This window comes from Myotis nattereri, assembly GCF_964212035.1.
Source record: "Myotis nattereri genome assembly, chromosome: 20".
Lineage (NCBI taxonomy): Eukaryota > Metazoa > Chordata > Mammalia > Chiroptera > Vespertilionidae > Myotis > Myotis nattereri.
The window spans coordinates 3,248,367-3,273,212 of record NC_138096.1 but is presented as its reverse complement, the minus strand read 5'-3'; the positions used below and the strand labels follow the sequence as shown (position 1 = coordinate 3,273,212).

The following is a 24,846-nucleotide window of genomic DNA, read 5'->3' as shown; positions in this document are numbered from 1 at the left end:
TGCCCAACACCCAAATATGGCTCGAGAAGGGGAGAGACATTCCTACGGGCGGCGCGGGGGAGGGAGGGGAGCGCCCACGGGCTATATAAGCCCTGAGCGGGGGCGCCCTCGGCCACCGCAGCGGACAGCCCCCGAGAAGCCTCGCTTCCCTCCGTGGCAACCAGGGCCCCAGCCGGAGAGCGACAGGTGTAGCCACCGCCCAGGTAGGGCAGGAGCAGGAAGGGGACCGAGGGACAGGCCCCACCCACTCATGGATCAGCCCCACGCCGCGCGCCCTGCGCCTCGGCCCCCCGGAGCCACGCGCTCCTGGTCTAAAGAGGAGACGCGAGACAATCAATCGGCCTTTGCATAATGTCTCCAAAGTCTGCAGATCCATCCCCCTGCCGGCCGCTCCGCCCGGCTTTAGCGTGCGCCCGGGCGCATGAAAGGTTTTGTCTCAACGTCCCCAAAGCAACTTCCTCCCAACCGAGCGCCAGAGCCAGGGGGCAGCCAAGCCTGGACTCCGGGGCTCGGCTCCCAGGAGGCGAAGGGCGCTCGGTGCTGAGTCTGGAACGCGCGGGGCAGTTCCTCCCGGGAAGGGGCATCGCGGCCCTTCCCACCAGCTCCCTCCGCCCTCGCCCGCGCCCAGCGAGTGGGTATCCGGCCTCATCCTCCCGGGGTGCGGCCCGGCCTGGAGCGGGTGGGCGCTGGCACCCGGCCCCGGCCCCGCAGCCAAGGCACAGGGTCTCCGGGGACGCTGTGCGCCTCGGGCCCGGGCTGGAGAGATTCCCAGTGTGGGCTCCACCTGAGTCCCTCTCCCAGGCTCAGCGCAGCCCGGGCCGGGGGAGCGCAGCCGGAGGCCGTCCCTGCCCGGTTCCCCTGGTTTGAAGCGCGCGGCGGGGCTGGGCGTGTCGGTCGGTCCCTCCGGGCCGCAGGGCGCTCGGGCGGGCGGGCGGGCGGCGGGGCCTCCTGAATCCACGGGCCCTGCATCTCCGCGCCCTTCTGTCCTCGCAGAAACCAAACACCATGTGCGATGAAGACGAGACCACCGCCCTCGTGTGCGACAATGGCTCCGGCCTGGTGAAAGCTGGCTTCGCCGGCGACGACGCCCCCAGGGCCGTGTTCCCCTCCATCGTGGGCCGCCCGCGCCACCAGGTCAGGCTGCGCCTCGGCGGAGGGGGCTGGGCCGGGGTCCCCGCGGGGGCCCAGCCGCGCGCGCGCACCGCCCGGGGGTCCAGGCGACGGGGCGCTGAGCGCTCGTGTCTCCGCTGCGCAGGGCGTCATGGTGGGCATGGGGCAGAAGGACTCCTACGTGGGCGACGAGGCGCAGAGCAAGAGGGGTATCCTGACCCTCAAGTACCCCATCGAGCACGGCATCATCACCAACTGGGACGACATGGAGAAGATCTGGCACCACACCTTCTACAACGAGCTGCGCGTGGCCCCCGAGGAGCACCCCACGCTGCTCACCGAGGCGCCCCTGAACCCCAAGGCCAACCGGGAGAAGATGACCCAGATCATGTTTGAGACCTTCAACGTGCCGGCCATGTACGTGGCCATCCAAGCCGTGTTGTCCCTCTACGCCTCCGGCCGTACGACCGGTGAGTGCCCGCCCCCCGCCCCCCAGTGCGCACCCGCCCCGCAGCCGCAGCCGGAGCGCACGGGGCCGCCGGCCTCACTCCCCCCCGCCCACGGGCCGCCCCACTCACCCTGCCCCGCCCCCGCAGGCATCGTCCTGGACTCCGGCGACGGCGTCACCCACAACGTGCCCATCTATGAGGGCTACGCGCTGCCGCACGCCATCATGCGCCTGGACTTGGCGGGCCGCGACCTCACCGACTACCTGATGAAGATTCTCACCGAGCGTGGCTACTCCTTCGTGACCACCGGTGCGCGGCGGCCGGGCATCCTGGGCGGACGGGCGGGGCGGGCGGGCGCGCAGGGCGGGCGGCGCGCGGGTCCCGGGCTCCCGCGCTGAAGGCTCCCCTCCGGCCCTGGTCCCCCGCAGCCGAGCGTGAGATCGTGCGCGACATCAAGGAGAAGCTGTGCTACGTGGCCCTGGACTTCGAGAACGAGATGGCCACGGCCGCCTCCTCCTCCTCCCTGGAGAAGAGCTACGAGCTGCCCGACGGGCAGGTCATCACCATCGGCAACGAGCGCTTCCGCTGCCCGGAGACGCTCTTCCAGCCCTCCTTCATCGGTGAGCCCCTCTCCTGGGCCCGGCCCGGCCCAATCCTGCCCGGCCCAACCCGGCCGGCCCGTCCCCGCCCGTCCCCGGGGCGCGCGCGCGCAGGTCCCACCACCTCCCCGCCCCCGCTCACGCTCCCGTGCGCGCCCCCCAGGCATGGAGTCGGCGGGCATCCACGAGACCACCTACAACAGCATCATGAAGTGCGACATCGACATCCGCAAGGACCTGTACGCCAACAACGTCATGTCGGGGGGCACCACCATGTACCCGGGTATCGCCGACCGCATGCAGAAGGAGATCACGGCGCTGGCCCCCAGCACCATGAAGATCAAAGTGAGCGGCCGCCCGCGCCCCTGCCGCCCGCCCGCGGGTCCCGGGCCGCCCCCAGACCTGACGCGCCCCTGTCTTTGCAGATCATCGCCCCGCCCGAGCGCAAGTACTCCGTGTGGATCGGCGGCTCCATCCTGGCCTCGCTGTCCACCTTCCAGCAGATGTGGATCACCAAGCAGGAGTACGACGAGGCGGGCCCGTCCATCGTGCACCGCAAATGCTTCTAGGCCCCGCGCGCCCCCGGCGCGCCCCTTCTCCTCAGGACGACACCGCTGCGCAGCGGCCCCCGCGGCCGCAACTTTGTCTCCAGCCGCTGCCGCCGCGGCCGCCGCAAACCGACACAGTGTTTATACCGTGTACAGACATTAACTTATTTACCTCATTTTGTTATTTTTCAAACAAAGCCCTGTGGAAGGAAAAGCAACACTTGAAGCATTAAACACAGCCACTCTGTTATGCTGCGTCGAGTTCTTTGTCGTGTTGATGGGCCGGGGTGGGGGGCGGCTGGGGGCGGGGGGGCGCCAAGAGGGACCCCCTTTTCTTGCGTCACGTTCCACAATTACTAAGGGCGCCCCTTACCAGACCTTAAGTCTCCCCGGGGTCACGATTTCCCCTCTGGATCCCATCCATGCTCCAAACAGGCGGGCGCGTCGGGCCCCCGCTGACCCGGGGCGAGCGCTGCGCGCCGGGCGCCCTCCCCTCCGCAGCGCGCGGCTGGCCCAGGCCCGGGCGCTGGCCGTGGTGCTGAGCCCGAGAGCCGTCCCGTCCGCAGGGCTCGCTGCTCCACGCCCCGCAGGCGTCTCCGCGGTCCCCAGACCCAAAGGGTTGTGTTTTGCGTTTAACGAACCCGTTTTCGCCTTGTGAGTGCAGACGACCCCTTCCCTTCTCCATTGGACAGCCTCTGGCTTCGTGCCCGTGATGGTGGCGCAAAGCAGCGCTCTTCGGTGCCGGGCTGGGATAGAGGGGCGCCCAGATTGGGGGTGGGGGGGCCTGGGTGGGGAGGGAAGGCCACGGGAGCGCTTCAGAAAGGATGGCACGTGTGCTGGGAGCCCCCAGCAAGGCAGTGTCTGGAGGAAGAAGAGTAGCTCAGTGGTTGAGCATCAACCTATGAACCAGGAGGTCAGGGCACATGCCCGGGTTGTGGGCTCATTCCCCAGTAGGGGGCGTGCAGGAGGCAGCCAATCCATGATTCTCTCTTCATTGATGTTTCTCTCTCTCTCCCTCTCCCTTCCTCTCTGACATCAATAAAAATATATTTAAAATAAACTAAAATAGCTGCAGTCTTTTCCCTGGGTCTGCAAAGTACCAGGCTGCCAGGGCACCAGCTGGGAAGCAGAGGGGCCTGGAGCTTTGCAGCCGATGCCCGTGTGTCACATGTCACCAGGGTCAGCTGAGCCAGGGAAAATGAAAGCATGAAGGGCTAAAGGACAAGCTAAGGAGGTTAGAGTGATAAGTCCCCAGGACGGCTTCGGTGGGAGGGATGACAAGTGATTCTTTTTTGCCTTTTTAAAAATATATATATTTTTTTTATTGACCCCGGGCATGTGCCCTTGACGGGAATTGAACCCGGGACCCTTCAGTCCGCAGGTTGACGCTCTATCCACTGAGCCAAACCGGCCGGGGCTTTTTTGCCTTTTTATATTTTAATATTTCTTACAACCTCTCCCACCAAGAAATATGTTGTGTTTTAATATTAAAAATATTAAAGTAAACAATGAAAATAAAGAAACAGAAATCAAAGTTTACGTCCACTATCCCAGCAGCCGTGATTGGTATTTCAGGGACTGGTTTGGGCTGACCATTCATTGGTGACCCTGCGGTGACCCGAGGCCTGGCTCCTGAGGCAGGTGGAGGGGCCTTGGGGTCTGGGCAGTGGGTCAGAGGTCAGCTGGCTGCATCACACGTGATCCCAAGGTGGCACTGGCTGAAAGGAGCTAAACTTTCTTTATTCTTTTAAATACATTTTTATTGATTTCAGAGAGGAAGGGGGAGAGGGAGATAGAAACATCAAGGAGAGAGGGGCATCCTCAATTGGCTGCCTCCAGCACACCCCTTCCTGCAGCCCGGCATGTGCCCCGACGGGGAATTGAACTGTGACCTCCTGGTTCACAGGTTGATGCTTAGCCACTGAGCCGCACCGGCCGGGCTGGTCTTGGTTCTTCTTGAGTCATTTTCACTCCACTATGGCCCTGCTAACTGGCACAGCTGCCAGTCATCAACTAACCGGCTGACTTCTTCTCACTGCGCATGCTCTGGGCCTGGCCTGTGCTGGCAGGTGAAACGGTGAGCCCGGAACACGGGGGTCCCCCCCACCCCCACCCCCCCCACCCCCCCCCGCAGGCTGACCACGCCGTGGGGCAGACAGTTAATCAAGTGACAGCGCCTCGCAGTGTGAGTCTGTGCATTGGGCAGGTGCTGGGAGGCAGGGGCGCCTGGGGGCCGGTCTGAGCGAGGGCAGGTGGGGGAACCGTAAAGGGAAAGGTCGGCAGGGTTAACAGATGGAGGAGGAGCAGCTCCTGCGAGGACAGGGGGGGCCCAAGCCCTGAGGGAGGGGGTGCGGCGGAGGAAGTGGGGGCTGGGTGGAGGATGCAGAGAGAGGCACTGAGCAGACCCTTCATGGCTGAGCATTGATATTTTCTTTCTCTTTTGTTTGTTTTCTTTCTTTCTTCTTCTTTGTTGTTGTTGTTGTTGTTGACTCTATTACAGATGTCTCCTATTCCCTCTCCTTTGCCCCCCTCCACTCTGCCCCGCACCCGCCCCCCCCCCCCCAGACCTTCACCACATTATTGTCTGTGTCCGTGGGCTGGGCGCCTGTGCATATATATTCTTTGGTGGGTCTCTTTCCCTCTGAGGTCTTTCCGTCTGTTTCCTTTATCTTTATTCCAAGAGCAATGGAGAGAGAGAGAGAGAGAGAGAGAGAGAGAGAGAGAGAGAGAGAGGCAGTCATTGTGTGGGCAGGGGGGGAACTCTGTGCAGCTCTGGGTTCTCTGACTCACATCAGATACTCACTGAGCTGTGGGGCAGTCGGAGCTTGTGAGCAGGTGGGTGTGGGAGCTGCCGGGGGGGATGGAGCAGCCTGGCCCTGAGGTGGGGTACACAGCCTGGGCCATAGATGGGGTGCAGCCAGGCCCTGAGATGGGGTGCAGCCTGGGCCATAGATGGGATGCAGCCTGGGCCCTGAGATGGGGTACAGCCTGGGCCATAGATGGGGTGCAGCCTGGGCCCTGAGGTGGGGTGCAGCCAGGCCCTGAGGTGGGGTGCAGCCTGGTACCTCTTCTCAGTGGGTTCCAGGCTGGAGCGGGCAGGAGGCTCCTGGGAGCTGGAATGTTCGCTGCAGGAAGCCCACCCGCAGGGGCAGGAGGGCTGGTGCTGTTTGCATTCCCTCCCACCCCAGGCCCTGCCGCGGGGGCTCTTAAATGGTCAGGGAGCTTGGAGGACCCCCTCACACAGCTCGGCGCCATCCTCTCTAGCCCCTCTGCCCCTCTGCTCCGAGGATCTGTGCTCTGTGCTCTGGGAAGGGGGGAGGGGGAGGAGGGGCAGAGGAGGGGTGTCTAGGAGGGAAAAGGCAGTGGGAGATGGGAGGAGAGAGAGGGGGAGGGGGTCGAAGCAGGAGGGGGAGGGGAGGCCGCAGCTGTCTGCCAGCCCTGCTGCCTGCCACCGCCTGCCACCCGGTGAGCCCGGTGCCAGCTCCCCCGCCCGCCTCTATTTTTATCCCAGCGCCTGCTCAGATCTGCCTGGCATGGTAAGCACCCCTGTGGCAGAGAATCCGATGGCAGAGCGGGCGGGCCAGAGGGAGTCATGTAGAGGCCTAACTAGGAATTATAAAGCCAGGAGCGCCGTCTTTTTAATAACCAGGCGGCTAAGCTGCCACGGGGGTGTGTGGAGCTGCCAGGCCCCGCAGTAAGGACTGGGGAGTGAGCGGGAGTCACCAGATCAGCAGCCTGGGCTTGGCACCCGATGGGGGGCCGGGGGGCGGGGTGGCAGCCGCAGGAGGGGCTCAGGGAAGCTGTGCTAATGGGCATTTATGTGTGACCCCAGGGCAGAGAGCGGGGGGGGGGGGGCATTGGTGCTGAGTGGAGGGAACAATAGATGATCAGAAATAAATGGAAGCCCGGCCGGTGTGGCTCAGTGGTTGTGTCCACCTAGGAACCAGGAGGTCACAGTTCAATTCCCGGTCAGGGCACAGGCCTGGGTTGCGGGCTCCACCCCCAGCAGGGGGCGTGCAGGAGGCAGCCGATCCCTGATTCTTTCTCATCATCGATGTGTGTGTGTCTCTCTCTCCCTCTCCCTTCTTCTCTGAAATCAATAAAAATATTTTTTTTTAAAAAAAGAAAGACATGTAAGGGCCGGGCCACCACCCCAGGAGCCGTGTTCCCTCGGGCGCGTCGTTTGTGTCTTTGCGCCTCAGTTTCCCCTCCGTGAAGGTGGAGGTGCCGGGCCCTGCAGCGTTGGGGGGTTGGGACAACTGTCTCCGTGAACGCTGTGGGGGGAAGGCTGCACCCCCAATGCCTCCCTCACCCCACTCTGCAGTTAGGGCTGCTCTCTCCTTGGCCTGTGATAGGGAGCACCGTGCACAGCCTTTCCGAGGTCACAAGGTCAGCACCCAGGAGGGGTGCTGCCAGGTGCCTTTGCGCCCCCTGGGGCTCAGCACCACCTGGAGGGAGCTGACGCCTTGGATAATCTCCATGGTGATGGTCCCCTTGTGTGTGTGTGTGTGTGTGTGTGTGTGTGTGTTTTATTATTGATTTCAGAGAGGAAGGGAAAGGGAGAGGTCGATCGGCTGCCTCCTGCACACCCCACACCAGCGACTGAGCCCGCAACCTGGGCACGTGCCCTTCACCGGGAATCGAACCTGGGACCCTTCAGTCCGCAGGCTGACACTGCACACGGAGCCGACCCAGCCAGGGCCAACCTGGCGTGGGGAGCATCCAGGTAGGAGCCTGCGGTCTGGGCTCTGGCCCGGAGAGAACTTGTTTGCATCACATTAAAGGCGGATGCGGAGGGTGTCCATCCAGGTGCCTTAGAGGGACTGGGCGAGGAACTGGTGCTCCCTCTCGCTGGGGATCTGGGGTGCTTTCTGAGGGGTGCACAGCCAGAGCCATTGTGTCCCCTGGGTCCCTAGGATGGTGCCCCCCCCCGCCGCCCCCCTGTGCTGCTCTCTCCCCGCTCCTGGGCCGGCTGGACAGGAGAATGAGCACCTCTGGTCTTTCCTGGGAAGAATCCCCATGTGCAGAGCAAGATCCGGGTGACCCAGGCCCAGGGGGCGGGGGGTGGGGGGGGGAGGCCCGGCGGCTGAGCTGCTGAGCCCGGCACAGCCCGAGTGCCCGAGCTGCACCCACAGGAGCAGGCGCCGGCCCTGGCCCTGGCGCGGGTTCAGCTTTCCTGGGGACTCCCAGGACAGACAGCTGTCCACTCCCTCACGCGCTCGGCCTGACCCTAGAAGGAAGCAGAGGGACACTGACAAGTGCCCTGATGTCCCCCCGTTCTGCTTGGACAAGCGAGCCCAGCTCTAGACTCCAATTTAAAGCCGGGAGCTGCTGGGGCGGGGGGTGGGGGGTGGGGGGGAGGGGCTGCGGGAGGGAGGACAGGGCCCGCAGACTCAGTGCGCATGCCACGCCGCCCCCTCTGAGCACAGTGACGGGAGCCCAAGGCCCCACTCCCTGAGACATCACCTCTCAGCCCCTCAGGCGCCTGCTCCCACACATGGGGGGGCTCGCCCCTCACTGTGAGCCTCCATTTATCCCATGAGGTGTCCTGAGCTGTTTGTCTTTCCTGAGCAGAGCCTGTGTGTGCCCATCCATCCTTGGCCCCAGGGGCAATGTGCCAGCCCCAGGGGCCAGGGCAGCCTGACCTTGAACTGCTGGGACACGCTCTCAGGCCCCAACTGCCTGCGGTGGGTCCCTGAGAGCCGTGGCCAAGCCCCCCGATCATGTGGCTCCCCGAGCCACCTCCTTCCTTCCCTGGGAGGCTCGGTGACAGGCTGCTGGCTGAGCAGCCAGTGTCACGACCTGGGCTGAGGGGCTGGCCCCTGGGTGGGCTGGGAGCAGTCAGCTCTTGAGGGAAGCCGGAAGGATTCCCATTTTACAGATTTGGACAACGAGGCTGAGAGTTGATGAGAGAATCCCAAGCTAAAGTTGCATCATGAAGCCCATGGTGTTTGGCCAGGAGGTCACGGTTCGATTCCCAGTCAAGGGCACATGCCCAGGTTTCGGGCTCCATCCCCAGTGTGGGGCGTGCAGGAGGCAGCTGATCCATGATTCTCTCTCCTCATTGATGTTTCTATCTCTCCTTCCCTCTCTCTTCCTCTCTCAAATCAATAAAGATATATTTAAAAAAAAAACATTAAAAAAACATGAACCCCTCCCTCCGGCCTGTTACTCTCTCCTGAGTCGTGGATGCCCAGAAGGAATGTGGGGTGCTGGGCACAAGCTGGAGGGAGGCATTTTCCTCCTGGAGCCCCCGCCCCCCTCCAAGTCAGAGTCAGCATGGATGACAGAGTCCCCCCCCCCCACCCCTTCCTTAACCAGGTTTCTGACTTCTCTCTCTTCCAGCGGCCTCCGCCTTCTCCGGGCTGGTTGTCCATTTCCTGGGCTCATTCTCATGTAACCGAGAGCTTGGGAGGGGCCGCCCCGCGCTGGCCCTGGAGCCGGAGCCAGGGAAGATGTGGGGCCAGGGTCAGGGCAGCCGTTCTGGGCTGGGCTTGCGGCGACAGCTGGGCCACATGCCTGCCATTCCCCCCAGCACGCTCATCCTCTCGTTATAGGGCGCCTGGCACGCCAGGCGGGGGGCTCTGGCCTGGGGGGCCCTGGCCTGGGGTGGATGCCCTGCCGCTTTAGGGCAAGGCCACGGGGACAGGCGGCCGGTGTCAGCTTTCGGCTCCTTGCATGGCCAGGGCTCGCAGCCCGCCTTCTGATTTGTGCGTATTCTTAGGTCCCAGGGACGCCGCCCGGCAGCCATCGGCGAGCCTCAGAGGGGGGGGGGGGTCCGTCCAGGTCCAGTCTGTGCAGGGAACTTGTCCCTGAACTTGGAGCGGGGGGGTGGGGGGGCATCGGAAAGCAGGCCCACGGCTCCTCCAGGCACAAGGACAAAGGCACCTCTGGTGCGTTTGGTGCCTTTTCTCGCCGCCCCTGAGCTCCCACCTGGGCCCCTCGTGCACCCCCGCCCAGTGGCTCCTTTCTTCTCTATAAATGAACCTCATTCAGCCGGCGTGGCTCAGGGGTTGAGGGTCGACCTAGGAACCAGGAGGTCACGGTTCAATTCCCGGTCAGGGCACAGGCCTGGGCTGTGGACTTGATCCCCAGTGTGGGGCGTGCAGGAGGCAGCCGACCCATGATTCTCTCTCATCATGGATGTTTCTCTCTCTCTCTCTCTCTCTCTCTCTCTTCCTCTCTGAAATCAATACAAATAGATTTTAAACAAATTACCCCAGCGCATGGCTGACAGGGGCTGCCTTGCTCTCTCTCCCTGGGAACATATGGGCATGTTTACTGGGGCAGTTACTGGACCAGGAGAGCTAATTTTGGAAACTGGAACCAGCTCCCTGAAGGCCTGCCTGGGACCAGGTGGGCTCTGTGCAGCTGAGCGGGTGGGAGGCGTGCACCCGGCCCAATGGCGGTGGACAGTGACTGGGGGGGGGGGGGGAGGTGATGGAGTGACAGGCAGGCATCTGGGGCAGCTGGAGAGGTGAGTGCCCTGCTCTCTGTGGGCAGCCAGGGAGCGAGCCTGCCCCCTGCCTCCCGGAGGACTCAGGGCCAAGGCCAGGCCTGCTGAGCAGGTCTGCTGAGATTTTATTATTCTTACTTATTTTCATTATTATTATTATCATCATTTTAGGAGGCAAAGAACTTGGTGAACCTTAGCCTCCAACTCCCCCCCTCCCCCCCAGGCTTATTCAGCTACATGAGCTGCAAAGAATGAATTGTGTCTGTGCAAAATCTAAAAAGAGCTCGGGCTCTCGCTGGTTTGGCTCAGTGGATCGAGCGTTGGCCTGTGGACTGAAGGGTCCTGGGTTCGATTCCGGACAAGGGCACCGCCCCCCCCCCCCCAAAAAAAAGGGCTGGGCTGGTGTGGTTCAGTGGTTGAACGTCAGCCTACGAAGCAGGAGGTCAGGGTTCGATTCCTGGTCAGGGCACATGCCTGGGTTGCGGACTCAATCCCCAGTAGGGGGCGTGCAGGAGGCAGCCGATCCATGATTCTCTCTCATCATAGATGTTTCTATCCCTCTCTCTCCAGTCCTCTCTGAAATCAATAAAAATAAAATTTAAAATGTTTGGGGTGTAGACAGGAGTGAAAATGGGTTAAAGCCGGAGTAACAGGTGGAGAGGAAGGGAGAGCCGCCGGTGGACGTGGGTGTTTCTGGGAAACGCGTCCAGCGCAGGTGCGCGGTGCGGCCAGGTGGTCCCCGGACAGGGGGCAGCTCGGACCCTCAGGGGCGCCGGGGCAGCGCCTAATCGGGGGGTACAGCGACCTGGGCCTGGTCCCCAGGGCGGCCCACCCGCCGGCGCCCTCGCGCGCCGCGCTCTGCGCTGCAGCAGCCGCCCCCACGGAGCCGGCGGGGAGCGCGCGGGGGAGGCGCCTGCTCCGGGGACGGGGACGGAGGCGGCGTCTCCGCCGGCGGGGCTGCCGCGGCAACCGGGCCGCCATCGGCGACGTCCTGCGCGGGAGGAGCGCGCGGACAGCGGGCCGCTCGGGTTGCTGCGCCACCGCGGAGGACGGGCCGGCGCGGCTGGCGGAGGTAAGCCCGCCCCGGAGGGCGCTCAGCGGCCGCGGGCCCCCGCCCCACCCCCCCCCCGCTCCCGGGAACCCCGCTCCCGGCCCCGCGCTCGCGTCCACGGTTCCTCGGCCTCCTCCTCCCCCACCCTCCCCGCTCCCGCCGCCCTCGGGCCCCGCCCCGCCCGCAGTCCTGGCTCGCACGCTGCCCAGTCGCCTTCCCGGGTGACCCCCCCTCCCGCAGCCCGGGCCGCTCCGCCCTCTCCCCACCGAGGCTCCCGGACCTGGGTGCGGGGGAGACGCCTCGCCAGCAGGTGCCCCCAGGACCCCGCCCCCCCGAAGCTGGCCGCCCACTCCCGCGCCGCGCCCCGCCTCTCCTCTCCCCCCGCCCCGCCTCTCCTGTACCCCGCTCCCCTCCGCGCCTCCCCGCCCCGCATCCCCGCGCCCCTGTCTGCCCGGAGCCCTAGCCCCGCCCCTCCTTAGCCCGCGCCCCGCCCCTAGCCCCGCCTCCCACACAGCCACGCCCCCTAGTTCAGCCTCCCGCCACGCCCCAGGCCTAGCCCCGCCCCTCTTTCCACCGCGCCCCCTCCCGCCCCGAGCCCCGCCCCGAGCCCCGCCTCCCGCGCCCCACCCCGTCTGTCCGTCTGCCCGTCCGGGCGGGGCTCGGATTTAAATGTCGCGGCGGGCCCGGCGGCCGGAGCGGCAGGACGCGCCTCCGTGTCGTGTCCCGGCTTTCGCAGGCGGCGGCGGCGGCGGGATCGGCGGGCCCCGAGGCGGGCGGGCGGCGGCGCCATGTCCCCGGGCCGCGGCGTGAAGAGCGAGTACATGAAGCGCTACCGGGACCCGCGCTGGGCCGAGTACGCGCCCTGCTACCGGGAGCTGCTGCACTACCGCCGCGGCCGCCGGCTGCTGGAGCAGGCGCACGCGCCCTGGCTCTGGGACGCCTGGCGCCCCGCGGGCTCCTCGGACGACTCGGGGTCCTCGGCGTCGTCGGGCGCCGGGAGCCCCGCGCCCCGGTGCGCCTCGGCCTCGCCGCCGCCGCCCGCGGAGGGGCCGGCCCAGCGGGCGCGCGGGTCCCAGGAGGAGCCGGCCGCGAAGGCCGCGGAAGCCGGGGACGCGGAGGCCGGGGACGCGGAGGCCAGGGACGCGGAGGCCGGGGACGCGGAGGACACGTCTGTGCCAGGTACCGGGGGTGGGGGGGTGCTCAGAGGATGGAGGTGCCCCCTCGGCCCGTTGCTCGCGGCGTGAGGGGCAGGGGGAGGGAGGGACCGAGGGAAACACCGATGGGGGGGCCTCCTGCATGCGCCCCGACCAGGGCCCGGGCCGGGGAGGATCCTGCACCCGAGGTACCTGCCCTGGACCGGATTCGAACCCGGGACCCTTGTGGTCCACAGGCCGACGCTCTACCCACTGATCCACACCGGCCGGGGCTGCTTTATCCCCTTAACGAACGGGGCGTCCGCCCCCCTAGACAATATAAGGCAGATGTCAACCCGCCTCCGTCCCCGCTCCGCTCCCTTCCCCCGCTTACTTCCCTAATCAGGGGGCTCCAGCCAGCAGCGAGGGCCAGGGGGCCTTAGGGAGCCCGCGAACCCCCACCCGTGTATTCCTAAGCCCCCATTTTTTTTTAAATGAGAAGAGCCCAGCTTTGGTCGGAGGCTCAAAGGCGACTCTCGGAGGCTGAGACCCACCGCCCTGTTGTGTTGGGAGTGAACCCCGGGACCTGGGCCGGGGAGGAGTTTGTATTTGTTTACGCAGAGTGTGACGTCACGCGGGCGGGCGGGCGGGGCGAGGGCCTGGCGGGCGCGGGGTCCCCTCCGCTTCCCTCGCTCACAGCAGGAGCTGGAACATGGCCCCTGGGGGGAAGCTGCGCCCCTGCTGTCTCAGCCCTGGTCCTCCCCTTTCCCCTTTCTTTCCTGCCCAGAGGCTGCAGAGTTGGGGACTCAGCCCGGGAGGCGGGATTTGGGGGGGCGGGGGCCGGGGGATTCTCGCCGGTGGTAAGGGCCAGGTTGAACCCCTGGGATACAGTAGCCAGCGGTGCCTCCTGCCGCCCTCTAAGGTGGTGCCTGGGTTTTACAGAGGCTCGTCTAGCGAGAAAAAGAACTGCAGTTGACAGAGCGCAGTACCCTTCCGGCCACTGGTCTCAGAATATGTATTTTTCTCCTGCAAGGTGCAAAATAATCAGGTAGCACCGTCATTTTAAAAAATAGGTTTTTATTGATTTCAGACCAGTAGGGAGAGGGAGAGAGAGAGAGAGAGAAACATCAATGATGCGAATCATCGATCGGCTGCCTCCTGCACGCCCCCCCCCCCCACTGGGCATTGAGCCCAGAACACAGGCATGTGCCCTGATGGTGAATCCAACCCTGACCTCCTGGTTCATAGGTCGATGCTCAACCCCTGAGTTATGTCAGCTGGGCAGTGGCCGGTTTTATATACTAGAATGATGAGGACTCTTGGGTTTCTGTAAAACATAAACATGTAATTCTTGTTTTTACTGAAGCCGCATATACACACAGAATCATATAGTTCTACTAGAGGCCCGGTGTGGGGTCCACCGGCCCTGTCAGATGTGGGCCCATTCGGGGTGGGGCTGGGGGGAGGGAACTCAGGAGGTTGGCTGCCGGCCGCCCCTGATCAGGGTGGGGGCGCTGATGGGGCCGGATCAGCTGGTTGGCCTCAGCAGTGTGCATCCTAGCATCTGGTGATTCTGCCCGATCAGTTGCTGGGCTTTTATATATAGAGATACGCCTTATTACAAAGACAGAGCCGCTCCTGCCACACACATACCAACTGCCTATTCCTTCCGGACCACTTCCGACTCCTCTGGATTTTCCTTTGGTGTTTATTTCTGTGACTTCGAGTAGCGTTGCTTTCACTGACACGTCCTGAGTTTATTTATTTATTTGTGTGTGTGTGTGTGTGTGTGTCCTGAGTTCTTTAAGTTTTTAACATTATTTATTGGCTCTCTTCTTACCTCTGTCCTAACCCATACACACGGCCCATTGCTACACCCTGTACATACAGGCATCATGGCGTTTGCTTGCTTCACGATGAGTGTCTACACTTTTGTGCCTGTGCACGTGTGGCTCAGAGCTGCCCTACATTGCCCTGGCTGGTGTGGCTCAGTGGATAGAGCGTCGGCCTGCGGACCAAAGAGTCCCAGGTTCGATTCTAGTCAACGGCACGTACCCTGGTGGCAGGCCCCTCCCCGGCCCGGGCCCTGGTCGGGGCACGTGCAGGAGGCAACCCATCGATGTTTCTCTCAGTCTTTCCCTCTCTCTTTTACTCTCTCTAAAAACCAATGGAAAAATATCCTCGGGTGAGGATTAAAAAAAAAAGAAGCTGCCCTACATTGTTTGCCATGATCCCTCTTGTTTCTTTCACAATCCAGCCAGCGCGTCAGGTTCACTATCGCTCAGGCCATCGTCGGCCGTCCCTCCCGGGGCCTCTGACCCACTTCCATCCGGCCCGGTGGCTGCTCTTGGCGGCGGCGGCCGGGTGGTGCCTGGGGAGGGCCCGTGGCCACCGCCCCGGGACTCCTGGCCTTCTGGCCGGGTGGGAGCCTCGTTGTATGGCTTCTCCGGCGTCTTCTTTCCTGGCTGAGCCCCTCCTGGTAGCTTCCTGAGAAAGGCGGTGTGAGAGGTTAGTCTTCCGAGACCTTGCATGTGGAAGGGTAGCCCTCTTCTGCCCTCACAGTTCAGCCAGGTGGTGGCCGGGCAGGGGATTCTGGGTTGGAAGGAGTTGTCTCAATATCTGGAGGCATCGCCGGGCGGGGGTGGAACTTGTGAAGTTGCCGGCACAGTTTCGGCTCAGTCTGATCCTTGTTCTGTTGTAGACGGCACCTCCCCCGCTTGGGAACCTGTTGGCGTCTTCTCTCTTCTAGTGGAACTAGTGTTTTGTAATTCTGGGGAGGTTTCTTGCATTGTTCTCTCTCTCTCTCTCTCTCTCTCTCTCTCTCTCTCTCTCTCTGTCTCTCTATTTCTGAATTACTTAGTTGGATGTTCACTTTGGTGGAGTCAAGGTCATTGTCGATAGGCATGACAGGTGATCTGTCAAGGCCCCTGAGTTGGACTGCCCGTGCAGGGCTCACTGTTCTTTAGAGGGAACACGGAGCCTGGCCGGTGTGGTTCAGTGGGTTGAGCGTCCACCTGTGAACCAGGAGGTCAGGGTTCGATTCCCGGTCAGGGCACATGCCCGGGTCGTAGGCTTGATCCCCAGTGCGGGGCGTGTGCGGGAGGCAGCTGATCCATGATTCTCTCTCATCATGGATGTTTCTCTCTCTCTCTCCCTTCCTCTCTGAAATCAATTAAAAATATATATAAATATTATAAAAGGGAATGTGGACAGAAGCAAGTGAAAGTGGTAAGGAAGAAGACTATGTCTTTAAAAGGCGAAGAGATTTGGGAAGAGCAATCCAGCAAATCCTAACCAGCACCCAATTCTGGAGCCTCCAGAGCAGGGGGTACCCTTCAGACCAGGGGTCCTCAAACTTTTTAAACAAGGGGCCAGTTCACTGTCCCTCAGACCGTTGGAGGGCCGGACTATAGTTTAAAAAAAACTATGAACAAATTCCTATGCACACTGCACATATCTTATTTTGAAGTAAAAAAACAAAACGGGAACAAATACAGTATTTGTATTTGCATGAGGACCCCTGCTTCAGACCCACGACTGGGAGGCATGGCCTGGATGCAGAGGAGCCTTTATTTGGAGGGAAGTGTAGGCTGCCAGGGAGCGAAGGCTCTCAAAGGGTTTACACAAAACAGGACAACACAGCCTTTACCCAAAACAGGGGGTTTATAAACAGCGATGCCGGCAGAACCACGAAAGGCCATGAGGGGAGATGGTCGTGCTTTGGAGTGTTCACCGTGGGGCGGGCAGGCCGTCCCACCGGCCCCGGCTCTGCCGACAGCGTGGGGGACATGTGGCCTGTGGTCACGGGGGCATTTCTGATGCAAATGGAGGGCCAGCCCCTTAACACACGGCTCCCACGTCTGTAGCTCTTCACCCTGGGGATGTGGGGCTGTGCACCAGGTGGGTAACCATGGAAACCACAGCCTATTGTGATGGGCCTGTCGGGTAGAGGTCACCAGCTACCTCTTCCCGGGAGCGTGTAGAGCCACGCGCAGCCTTGTCCAGAGCGTGGAACATCGGGAGTGATGGGAGCTGGGAGCTCGAGTTGAGTGACTTAAAAACGAACCCCTGCAGCTGCTGGGTGATCCTCACAAATCCGGATTCTCCCGGGACCCGGGCATCGAGGCCGGGGATTTGTCTTGGGAGTTTGGAGAAAGCCCTTAGGCCGAAGAGATCCTTTACTTAAAAAAATTTAAATTGATTTCAGAGAGGAAGGGAGAGAGGGTGTGAGAGAGAGAGAAATATCAATGAAGAGAGAGCATCATGGATCGGCTGCCTCCTGCACGCCCCCTGCTGGGGATGGAGCCCGCAACAGGGCACATACCCTAACTGGGAATCAAACGGTGACCTTCTGGTTCACAGGTCAGCGCTCACCCGCTGAGCCATGCCACCGGGGAAGAGATGTCTTACTTTGAATATTTAGTCTCAGAACCTGAGTGACAGTAGCTGCCTTTGAATAGGCTTGGCTCAGCCTTGCTCCGTTTGTCGTTGATTTAAAAATGGGGTCGGCCCTGGTCGGTGTGGCTCAGCTGGTTGGGCGTCGTCCCAGGCACGGCAAGGTCGCTGGTTCGATTCCTGGTCAGGGCACGTGACAGGGTGGCTGGCTCGGTCCCCAGTGGGGGGCGTGCAGGAGGCAGCCAATGGATGGTTCACTCTCATCAATGTTTCTCTCTTCTCCCTCTCTCTCTCAAAATCAATAAACTATTCTTTAAAAGAAAAAAAAAGTAAATAAGGTAAAAATAGGGCCGCTGGTTTGAAAGGAGTTACACTTGCTTGTTTGTGCATTTCTGCTTTAAGCGGAACATGCGAATGGAGGGATCGGTGAACACGTTCCTGACTCAGTGAAGCATAATGTATCCTGCAGCCCAACTAGTTAAAGCAGCGGTTCTCAACCTTCCTCATGCCGCGACCCTCTAATACAGTTCCTCATGCTGTGGTGACCCCCAATTTCATTGTGACACATTGAACATCATTAAAGCATAGTGATGAATCGCAAAAACAATATGTAATTATGTATGTGTTTTCCGATGGTCCTAGGCGACCCCTGTGAAAGGGTCGTTCGACCCCCAAAGGGGTCGCGACCCCCAGGTTGAGAACCGCTGGGTTAAAGGAACTATTCGCAACCCTGATTTTAAAGCGTCTTCCTCTTGTGTTGTCTTCTCTTAGAAAAAGCGTCGCCAGGAAAAGGCGTGAAGGAGAAGCCTGAAGAGGAGATCGGAGCGGCAGGGGTGGGCACGGACCGCCTGCCCGGCGGCACCAAACCGCGCCAGCACCCCAGCGCCTTGTTCGCCAGAGGCAGCAGGAAAGCGCTCCGAAGTCCTCAGAGATCGTCAAGTAAAACGAGAGAAAACAAGCATCCCTTCGCCCTGTACGGGTGGGGGGAGCGACGGACGGACACAGGGAGCCAAAGAACACACAACGTCTGTGCTTCCGCGCCCGTGCACGAGGTGCGTGTGTGTGTGTGTGTATGTGTGTGCGTCTGTGTATGTGTGTGTGCATGTGTGCGCGCGCGCGCGTGTGTGTGTGTGCATGTACGCACACGTGTGTGTGTGTGTGTGTGGTGAGCGTGCAGCCCGCCTCTTAATTACCCCTTGGAGGGAGGGGGAGGGGGAGGCACAGGTGAGCTCCTTGGAGGGACAGTGCGCTGGGTCCTCCATCCTAAGTGTTTTACTATTTATTTTTATTTTTTTAATATTTTTATTGATTTCAGAGAGAGAGGGAGAGAGAGATAGAAACATCCATGATGAGAGAATCACTGATCAGCTGCCTCCTGTACGCCCCACGCTGGGGATCGAGCCTGCAACCCGGGCCTGTGCCCTGACCGGGAATCCAACCATGACCCCCTGGTTCAAAGGTCGACGCTCAACCACTGAGCCACACTGGCCGGGCCATCCTAATAGTTTTAAGGGCGGAGACTTTAGGGGGTCCCAGGGGGAGATCTCAGTAGAACACTCAGCAGCTTCCCAGGGGTGTCCATTCAGGGCTGTGGTGTCCACGGATGGACTGGCCGGCACCAGGGCAGGGGTGCTTCCTCCACGCAGCTGGCCCTGACGTCGCTGTGGCTGGTGGCCTGGCTTCTCTGGGCCTGGAGCTGAAACACACTGCCTGCCCCTCATTGGGTGCCCCCCTGTGGTCCCTGGGCTGCTCGGGGGCCGTGCAGATCTGAGGGGCTGGTACGGCGCCAAGGGAAGTCCAGAACGGGGCGTCTGATGAGCCAGCAGGAGGATTCGGGGTGCCGGCTCCCTGGGGACCGGGGATTCTGCCAGGAGGCCAGGGGTGCCTGCAAGGGTTTACCTGGGAGGGAGTGGGTGGAGTCCAGGGGGTGTGGAGAGGGGCACACAGGGCTGGCGGCTGCCCGTCCGGATCGGCCGTGGGTGCCTGGGGAGGTCGCCAGGCCCTTCGGCTGTGCTGCCTGGTGTTCCCTCGGCTCCTTTGTCCCTGGTTTGTCCGTGAGGTCGCCCTTTGCTCCTGGGAGTGGATGCGAATGGTGGGTAATGTTTCCCCTGCTCAGACATGGGGTGCCTCTTGCTCCCCCACCTGAGGCCTTGCTCCTGTTCCACGTCCTGAGAGCGTGTCAGAGGGGAGGGCCCTCGAGTGCAGAGCCACAAACCAGTGACCCAGGTTCGCGTTATGACTGCAGCCTGAAGCAAGGAATGAATGGAAGGGAGCAGAAGGAGCCCTGGCCGGAGTGGCTCAGTGGATAGAGCGCCGGCCTGCGGACTGAAGGGTCCCGGGTTCGATTCCGGTCAAGGGCACATGCCCGTGTTGTGGGCTCGATCCCCAGTAGGGGGCGTGCAGGAGGCGGCCGATCCATGATTCTCTCTCATCGTTGATGTTTCTCTCTCTCTCTCTCCCTTTCCCTTCGAAATAAATAAAAAAATATATTTAAAAAAAAGAAGCAAGAGGAGAAAGCGCAGAAGGTTTGAATTCTGATTAAATGCCCTAATCACGTTTTTACCGAACAGCCTTCTAAACCCTGGCAGATGGCGTGAGCTAGAGGGATATTTGAGACAACAGAGCTGGGGTTTAACAAAGACCGCCTGGTCCCCGGGGTGAGGTTTAACCAGGTTTATCTATGGCATCAAATGTCCAAGGTGGCAAAATCCCCGGAGGATTTTTTTTTTCTTTTTAACTGTTTTGCTGTAAAACATTTCAAGTCCTTTAATGGAATATGTGCCCATGCTGAATGCTAAGCGGATCCAGTAATTTTCCAGAGCCCATTTCTAGAGACTCATGCCAGTGAGCGGCTCACCATTTATGTCTGGAGGTCAGTCCAGTGGACATTTTCAGGTGCGTGGGCATGTCACGGAGGCCAGGGGCACTGACTTCTGTGCTGAGAGTCGGGGGGGGGGGGGGCGGGGACTGGGCGTGCCTCTGCCCGCTTCTGGCGACCTCATTGTAAATATTATTTTTTTAAAAAAATATGTTGTTGATTTTTAGAGAGGAAGGGAGAGGGATAGATAGAAATATCGATGAGAGAGAAACATTGATTGGCTGCCTCCTGCACGCCCCCCAGTGGGGATTGAACCTACAACCCAGGCATGTGCCCTGACTGGGAACCGAATTGGGGACCTCTTGGTTGGTGGGTCCAATGATGCTCAACCACTGAGCCACACCAGCCGAGCACAAATCAGTTCCAAAGCCACTTAAGTTATCCTTGCAAATATTAAATATTTAAAATTTAAATATTAAACATTCAGATATCCTTGCAAATCCGTTCAAAAAGCCGCTGACGTTATTTCTCCTTTTCCTTTATGAACTCTCCTTAGATTCACGAGTCGGCATTACGGGCCAAGAACAGAAGGCAGGTGGAAAAGAGGAGGCTGGTGGCTCAGAGGCAGCGGGCGCACTCGGTGGACGTGGAGAAGAGCAGGAGGGCCAAGGCGGCCGCCTCGGAGAGCCCGTGGGTCACGGAGTACATGCGATGCTACTCGGCCCGCGCGTGACGGGGGAGGCCGCCGGCACTGCCTCCTTGAGAAGCACCAATAAAAGAGAACAAACTATCAAAACCGCAAACAGCAGAAGGACCAGGTCGTGGGTTTGAGAAACCAGCCCCTGGTGCCAGGTTCCTTAGGGGGTTCCCTAAAGATGCTGCCCTTTGGGGGCGCCCCGGGCCCCGGCCTGGGCAGCAGGCGACCGCGAAGCCATCGACGTTTGCTTCTTGACGAAGATAACGCCCTACGTCTTTGCTCTCCCTGTGCGGGCTTCGTCTCAGAGCATCTTAATCTTTTCAGACATCAACACCCAATGCCTTTAAAATGGCTAGAGATGCTTCAGACTCGGTATTTTTTCCCGGGAGTTTGGGGCAGGCGGGGCCTCCTCCCAACCTGAACAGCTTTTCCAGATTCCACGGTCGATCCTCCCGTCGTCGGCATCAGACTCACGGTGCTGCGTGAGCCAGTGTCACGTCCACGGGAGTCTCGGCAGGAACGTGGATCCGCGTGTCACGCAGCGGGAACCTGCGTCATGTTTCGGTTCGGCACCTTGGGCGGCTGTGATCGCCACGAGTTTCCTGGGCTCGGGGAGCGTCCTGTGTCCTCAAGCCACCGCGTGGGCGCCTGTCATTTCGCAGGTCAGATGCGTTCCAGGGTGCGGAGCGGACGCTGGCGTGTCCTGGGAGTCAGACCGTCGTGTCGATTTGCTTTTTTATTGTGAGATTTTCCTAGAGGTGGACCCCTCCCTCCCGTGACCGTGGGCGTGGCATTCAGGACGGCCTGGAATCCCAGGGAGTAAACGGAGCCGGTCTTGCTTGCTTGTGGGGGGTGAGGGGCCGTGAGTCAGGTGCCCTTCGGGATGCTCCCCCTCCCCCCCCCCGAACTTCTCGACTTTTCCCTCCACGGACCTCACCGATGGCGAAGCGTGACTGTGGCACATTCAGGCTCCGGTTGGAATCCATTCCTAGCCAGCAGGCCTCATGCAGAACGGTGTGTGGGTGCCCGTGGGAGGCTGTGCAGGAATGAAGGGCTCCGTCTCTCAGTCCACTTGCTTTTGGGGAAGAAAGAGTGGTTTTAGGAAACCCTGGTTCCCACCCGGCAGAGGGTCTACAGGAGGGATGGGTGCTGAATCCCATGGGCGAGGGGAGACGGGTGCCTGGCCAGCCGGGCGCCGGGAGGGTGTGGAGGCGAAGCTGGTGTTGGGTGCGAGGTGGAGCGTTTCCCTGGTACTTCTCTCCTCTCCTCTGGGTCTTTGCAGGATGATGCTCGCTCTTTAGAACACACGTGTGTCTTATTCCACATAAAACTTCACATGATGTCGACTGACAACGGTGTTAAGCTTTGGAAACTCCTACGGAAGGGCCAGGAGCTTTTATTTATTTTTTTAAAAAGACTTTGAAGCTGGTGTGGGGCGTTTTGAGGGGAGTCACCGGGCGGAGCGCGCTCCTGCTCGGTGAGGGGTGAATTGAACAGGAGGAGGCTCGCTGGGGTCCGGCGTGGCCCTGCGAGGGGTGCTGGTCGCTCTTGCTGTGGCCGTTAAAGCCCTGAGACCCTGCAAGGACTGGGAGGGGAATCAGCGTGGTTGGTGCGGTGTCGCCGATCGTCAGGCCACCCCCTGCTGTCCGGGTTCGGGGTTAGCCATTCCGCCCAAGTGCTTATGTTGCAACTGACAATCTTAGGGAAGAGATCCCTCCCACCCCCCCAACTCCCCACCTGCACCCTGACAGACTGCCTTAGAAACCCAGCTTCCCGCCCGGCCAGTGTGGCTCAGTGGGTGAGCGTCAACCTATGAACCAGAAGGTCACGGTTTGATTCCTGGTTGCAGACTCCATCCCCTGTGTGGGGCGTGCAGGAGGCAGCCGATCCATGGTTCTCTCTCATCATGGATGTCTTTCTCTCTCTCTCCCTCTCCCTTCCTCTCTGAAATTAATAAAAACATTTAAAAAAAAAAAAAAAAAGACCCAGCTTTCTCTAGGCTTTCAATAAGCCACACCCCTTCCTTCAGGAAACACTCGTATTTAATGAGCTTACTCCTGACAGCCCAGGGGGCGATCTGGGAAAACCTAGAGGGCGATACTGGCCATTTCCCGCCTTCTCCTCACCCCAGGATATCTTCCCATTGATTTTTAGAGAGAGTGGAAGGGACGGGGAAGGACAGAGAGAAACATCGATGTGAGAGAGACATCAATTGGTTGCTTCCTGCACATGCCTGACCAGGGCCCGGGCCAGGGAGGAGCCTGCAACCGAGGTACGTGCCCTTGACCGGAATTAAACCCCTGTACCCTTCAGTCCACAGGCCGACGCTCTATCCACTGAGACAAACCAGCTAGGGCTCCCCCCCCCCCCCCCCGCCTTTTTTAAATAAAGGACAAATGACCAAGATTTTTAAAGTAATTTTAATGTGCATGAACAATGAGTAGATTCACACAAGTGAATTGTGAGACCCCTCCTGTGTCCACGTCATTAAGGTTTCAAGTTAACTTTTGAGCCTATGAAATGTTTTAAGTTGTAACGATTTGATGATTACGAATATGTAATCATGTTCTTTAAGTCTTGGGCGGACTTGCAAAACAAGCAGGTAGTGTAAAATCCCCTTTCTTGGTGCAAAGTTTGAAACTGCTCGAGAATCCAGGGATATTTAAACGATGGAATAAAATCATTGCTACGTAGACTTTCAAAATGTTGGCTTTAAGCGCGGAATTAAAACAATTTGCCAAGTTTCTGTGTTACTGTTATGAAGAGAAGTCAAAGGCTTCACGTTGGCACTCGCTGGACCTAGGTGAATGAGAAGTAAAATGGAATTCATTCTTTTTATTTTTTTAAAAAAACCTGAAAAACGACTCACTTGGTACCTCTGGGTATGTGGGTGCCACCCCTCCCCGTGAAATTCCTAAGCACATAGAAACGTTTTTAAAAGTTTATAAAGGAATTCTCTTAATGGCTCATCTTATAGTGGGCGCTTATTTATGCCACTTTATATGTAACTAGAAGCCCAGCGCGCGAAATCGCGCAGCCCCGCCCACCCGCGCCGGTCTTTGGTCGTTACAGCGTTAGGGTGTTTCGGCCTCAGGCCTTTTATTAATATTAGATAGCTTTGTACTTTTATGCTGGGAAACTCAGGTAACTCAGTCCCCTGGGAGAATGGCGGCTGTTTGGGTTATTGGAAACCATAACATCCAAAACAGAATACTGGCCTGGCCAGTGTGGCTCAGTGGTTGAGCGTTGACCTGTGAACCAGGAGGTCACTGTTCCATTCCCGGTTGCAGGCTCGATCCCCAGTAGGGGGCGTGCAGGAGGCAGCCGATCCATGATTCTCTCTCATCATGGATGTTTCTATCTCTCCCTCTCCCTTCCTCTCTGAAATCAATAAAAAATATATATTAAAACAAAACCACAAAACCAGAATACTGCACCATTTGTAGGTTTAAAAAAACAAACAAACAACCTCTAGGGTATTTCTCTCCTTCTTTAAATTGATAATGCTCTCCTGGGCAGAGATTTTATATGTGGAGGGTTACAGTGCCTGATCCTTAAAACATTCCGAAGTATTACTGGTGAAGAGGGAGTGAGGTGAAAGCTATGTTAGAAATAAAGACTTTTCTTGTTGACGGCTTTGGTCAAAAAATGGTTTAGTGGATCATTTTACACGTCACTAGGCTCGATTTAAAATGGTGCTGCGGTTGCTAAAGCCTGGTTCTGCGTCGGTTGGGGACCAAACCGCTAACGCCTGACGCAGAAGGCCCCTGGGATTGTGTTGTGATCGTTTGATATTTTAAAAGTGGTCCCGGAAAATGTGAGCCGGCCACTTCAGGATGTTAGCAGAGAAGTGGGTGTTTGTGCAGTCGGAGGAAGTGGGGGTTCTTGGGGGTCAGGGTGTGTGTGCTTCATAGCGAATTCTGTGCCAGGAGCTGCGTGGAGGTTTCCGGCCCAATCTGTCCCCGCCAGCCCGCTAGTATGCGGTGGGAACACCTGGATGAAGGTGTTCGTTCAGGCAGGACACCTGAAGGGAGACAGTAGAAGCTTCTTTTTGGATTAAAAATAAGAATAATAATTAGCAAAACTCCCCATGTGGTAAGTTCAGTGTGAGCACTGCGTTCAGTACCATTCCGCGGGAACAGCGCCTGGGCGCTTACGGCCTCACCGCTCAGGCCCTGGGGGTGGGGGCTGTCTTTTCTAAGATCCATGTATTGCTTTTTGCTTCTATTTAATATCGCAGTGACTTGGAAAAAAAATGTGAATAAAGTGAGTGACTGTGACCCGATGGGACTTCTGCTTTGTGGGGACGAATTCTGGTGAGCACGTCCGCGGGTGAACACGTGCGGTCACATCGACTCCTAGATGGGTGTGTCATCAGAGAAAGGTTTAGCAAGATGCGTTCGATACTTTCGACGGGTGTTGAGTCGAACTATCCGTGGCTCAGAGGTTGAGTGTCTGTCTATGAACCAGGAGGTCACGGTTCGATTCCTGGTCAGAGCACATGCCCGGGTTGTGGGCTCCATCCCCAGTAGGGGGCGCACAGGAAGCAGCCAGTCAATGATTCTCTCTCATCATGGATATTTCTCTCTC

The 24,846-nt window shown here is 59.6% G+C and overlaps 2 protein-coding genes across 2 annotated transcripts; both read left to right on the top strand.

Annotated features, from left to right (window-relative positions):
• Positions 1-118: 118 nt before the first annotated feature.
• Positions 119-2,961, top strand: ACTA1 (actin alpha 1, skeletal muscle). The gene is made up of 7 exons (XM_081114614.1): positions 119-203; positions 994-1,134; positions 1,256-1,580; positions 1,707-1,868; positions 1,988-2,179; positions 2,322-2,503; positions 2,584-2,961. The coding sequence occupies exons 2-7, from the start codon at positions 1,006-1,008 to the stop codon at positions 2,725-2,727; spliced, it is 1,134 nt and encodes a 377-aa protein (XP_080970740.1). The 5' UTR covers positions 119-203; positions 994-1,005; the 3' UTR covers positions 2,728-2,961.
• Positions 2,962-11,978: 9,017 nt separating this feature from the next.
• On the top strand, positions 11,979-22,398 carry CCSAP (centriole, cilia and spindle associated protein). Its single transcript, XM_081114283.1, has 3 exons — positions 11,979-12,392; positions 17,513-17,793; positions 20,116-22,398. Exons 1-3 carry the CDS (start codon positions 12,002-12,004, stop codon positions 20,290-20,292), a joined length of 849 nt encoding a protein of 282 aa, XP_080970409.1. The 5' UTR covers positions 11,979-12,001; the 3' UTR covers positions 20,293-22,398.
• Positions 22,399-24,846: the final 2,448 nt, after the last annotated feature.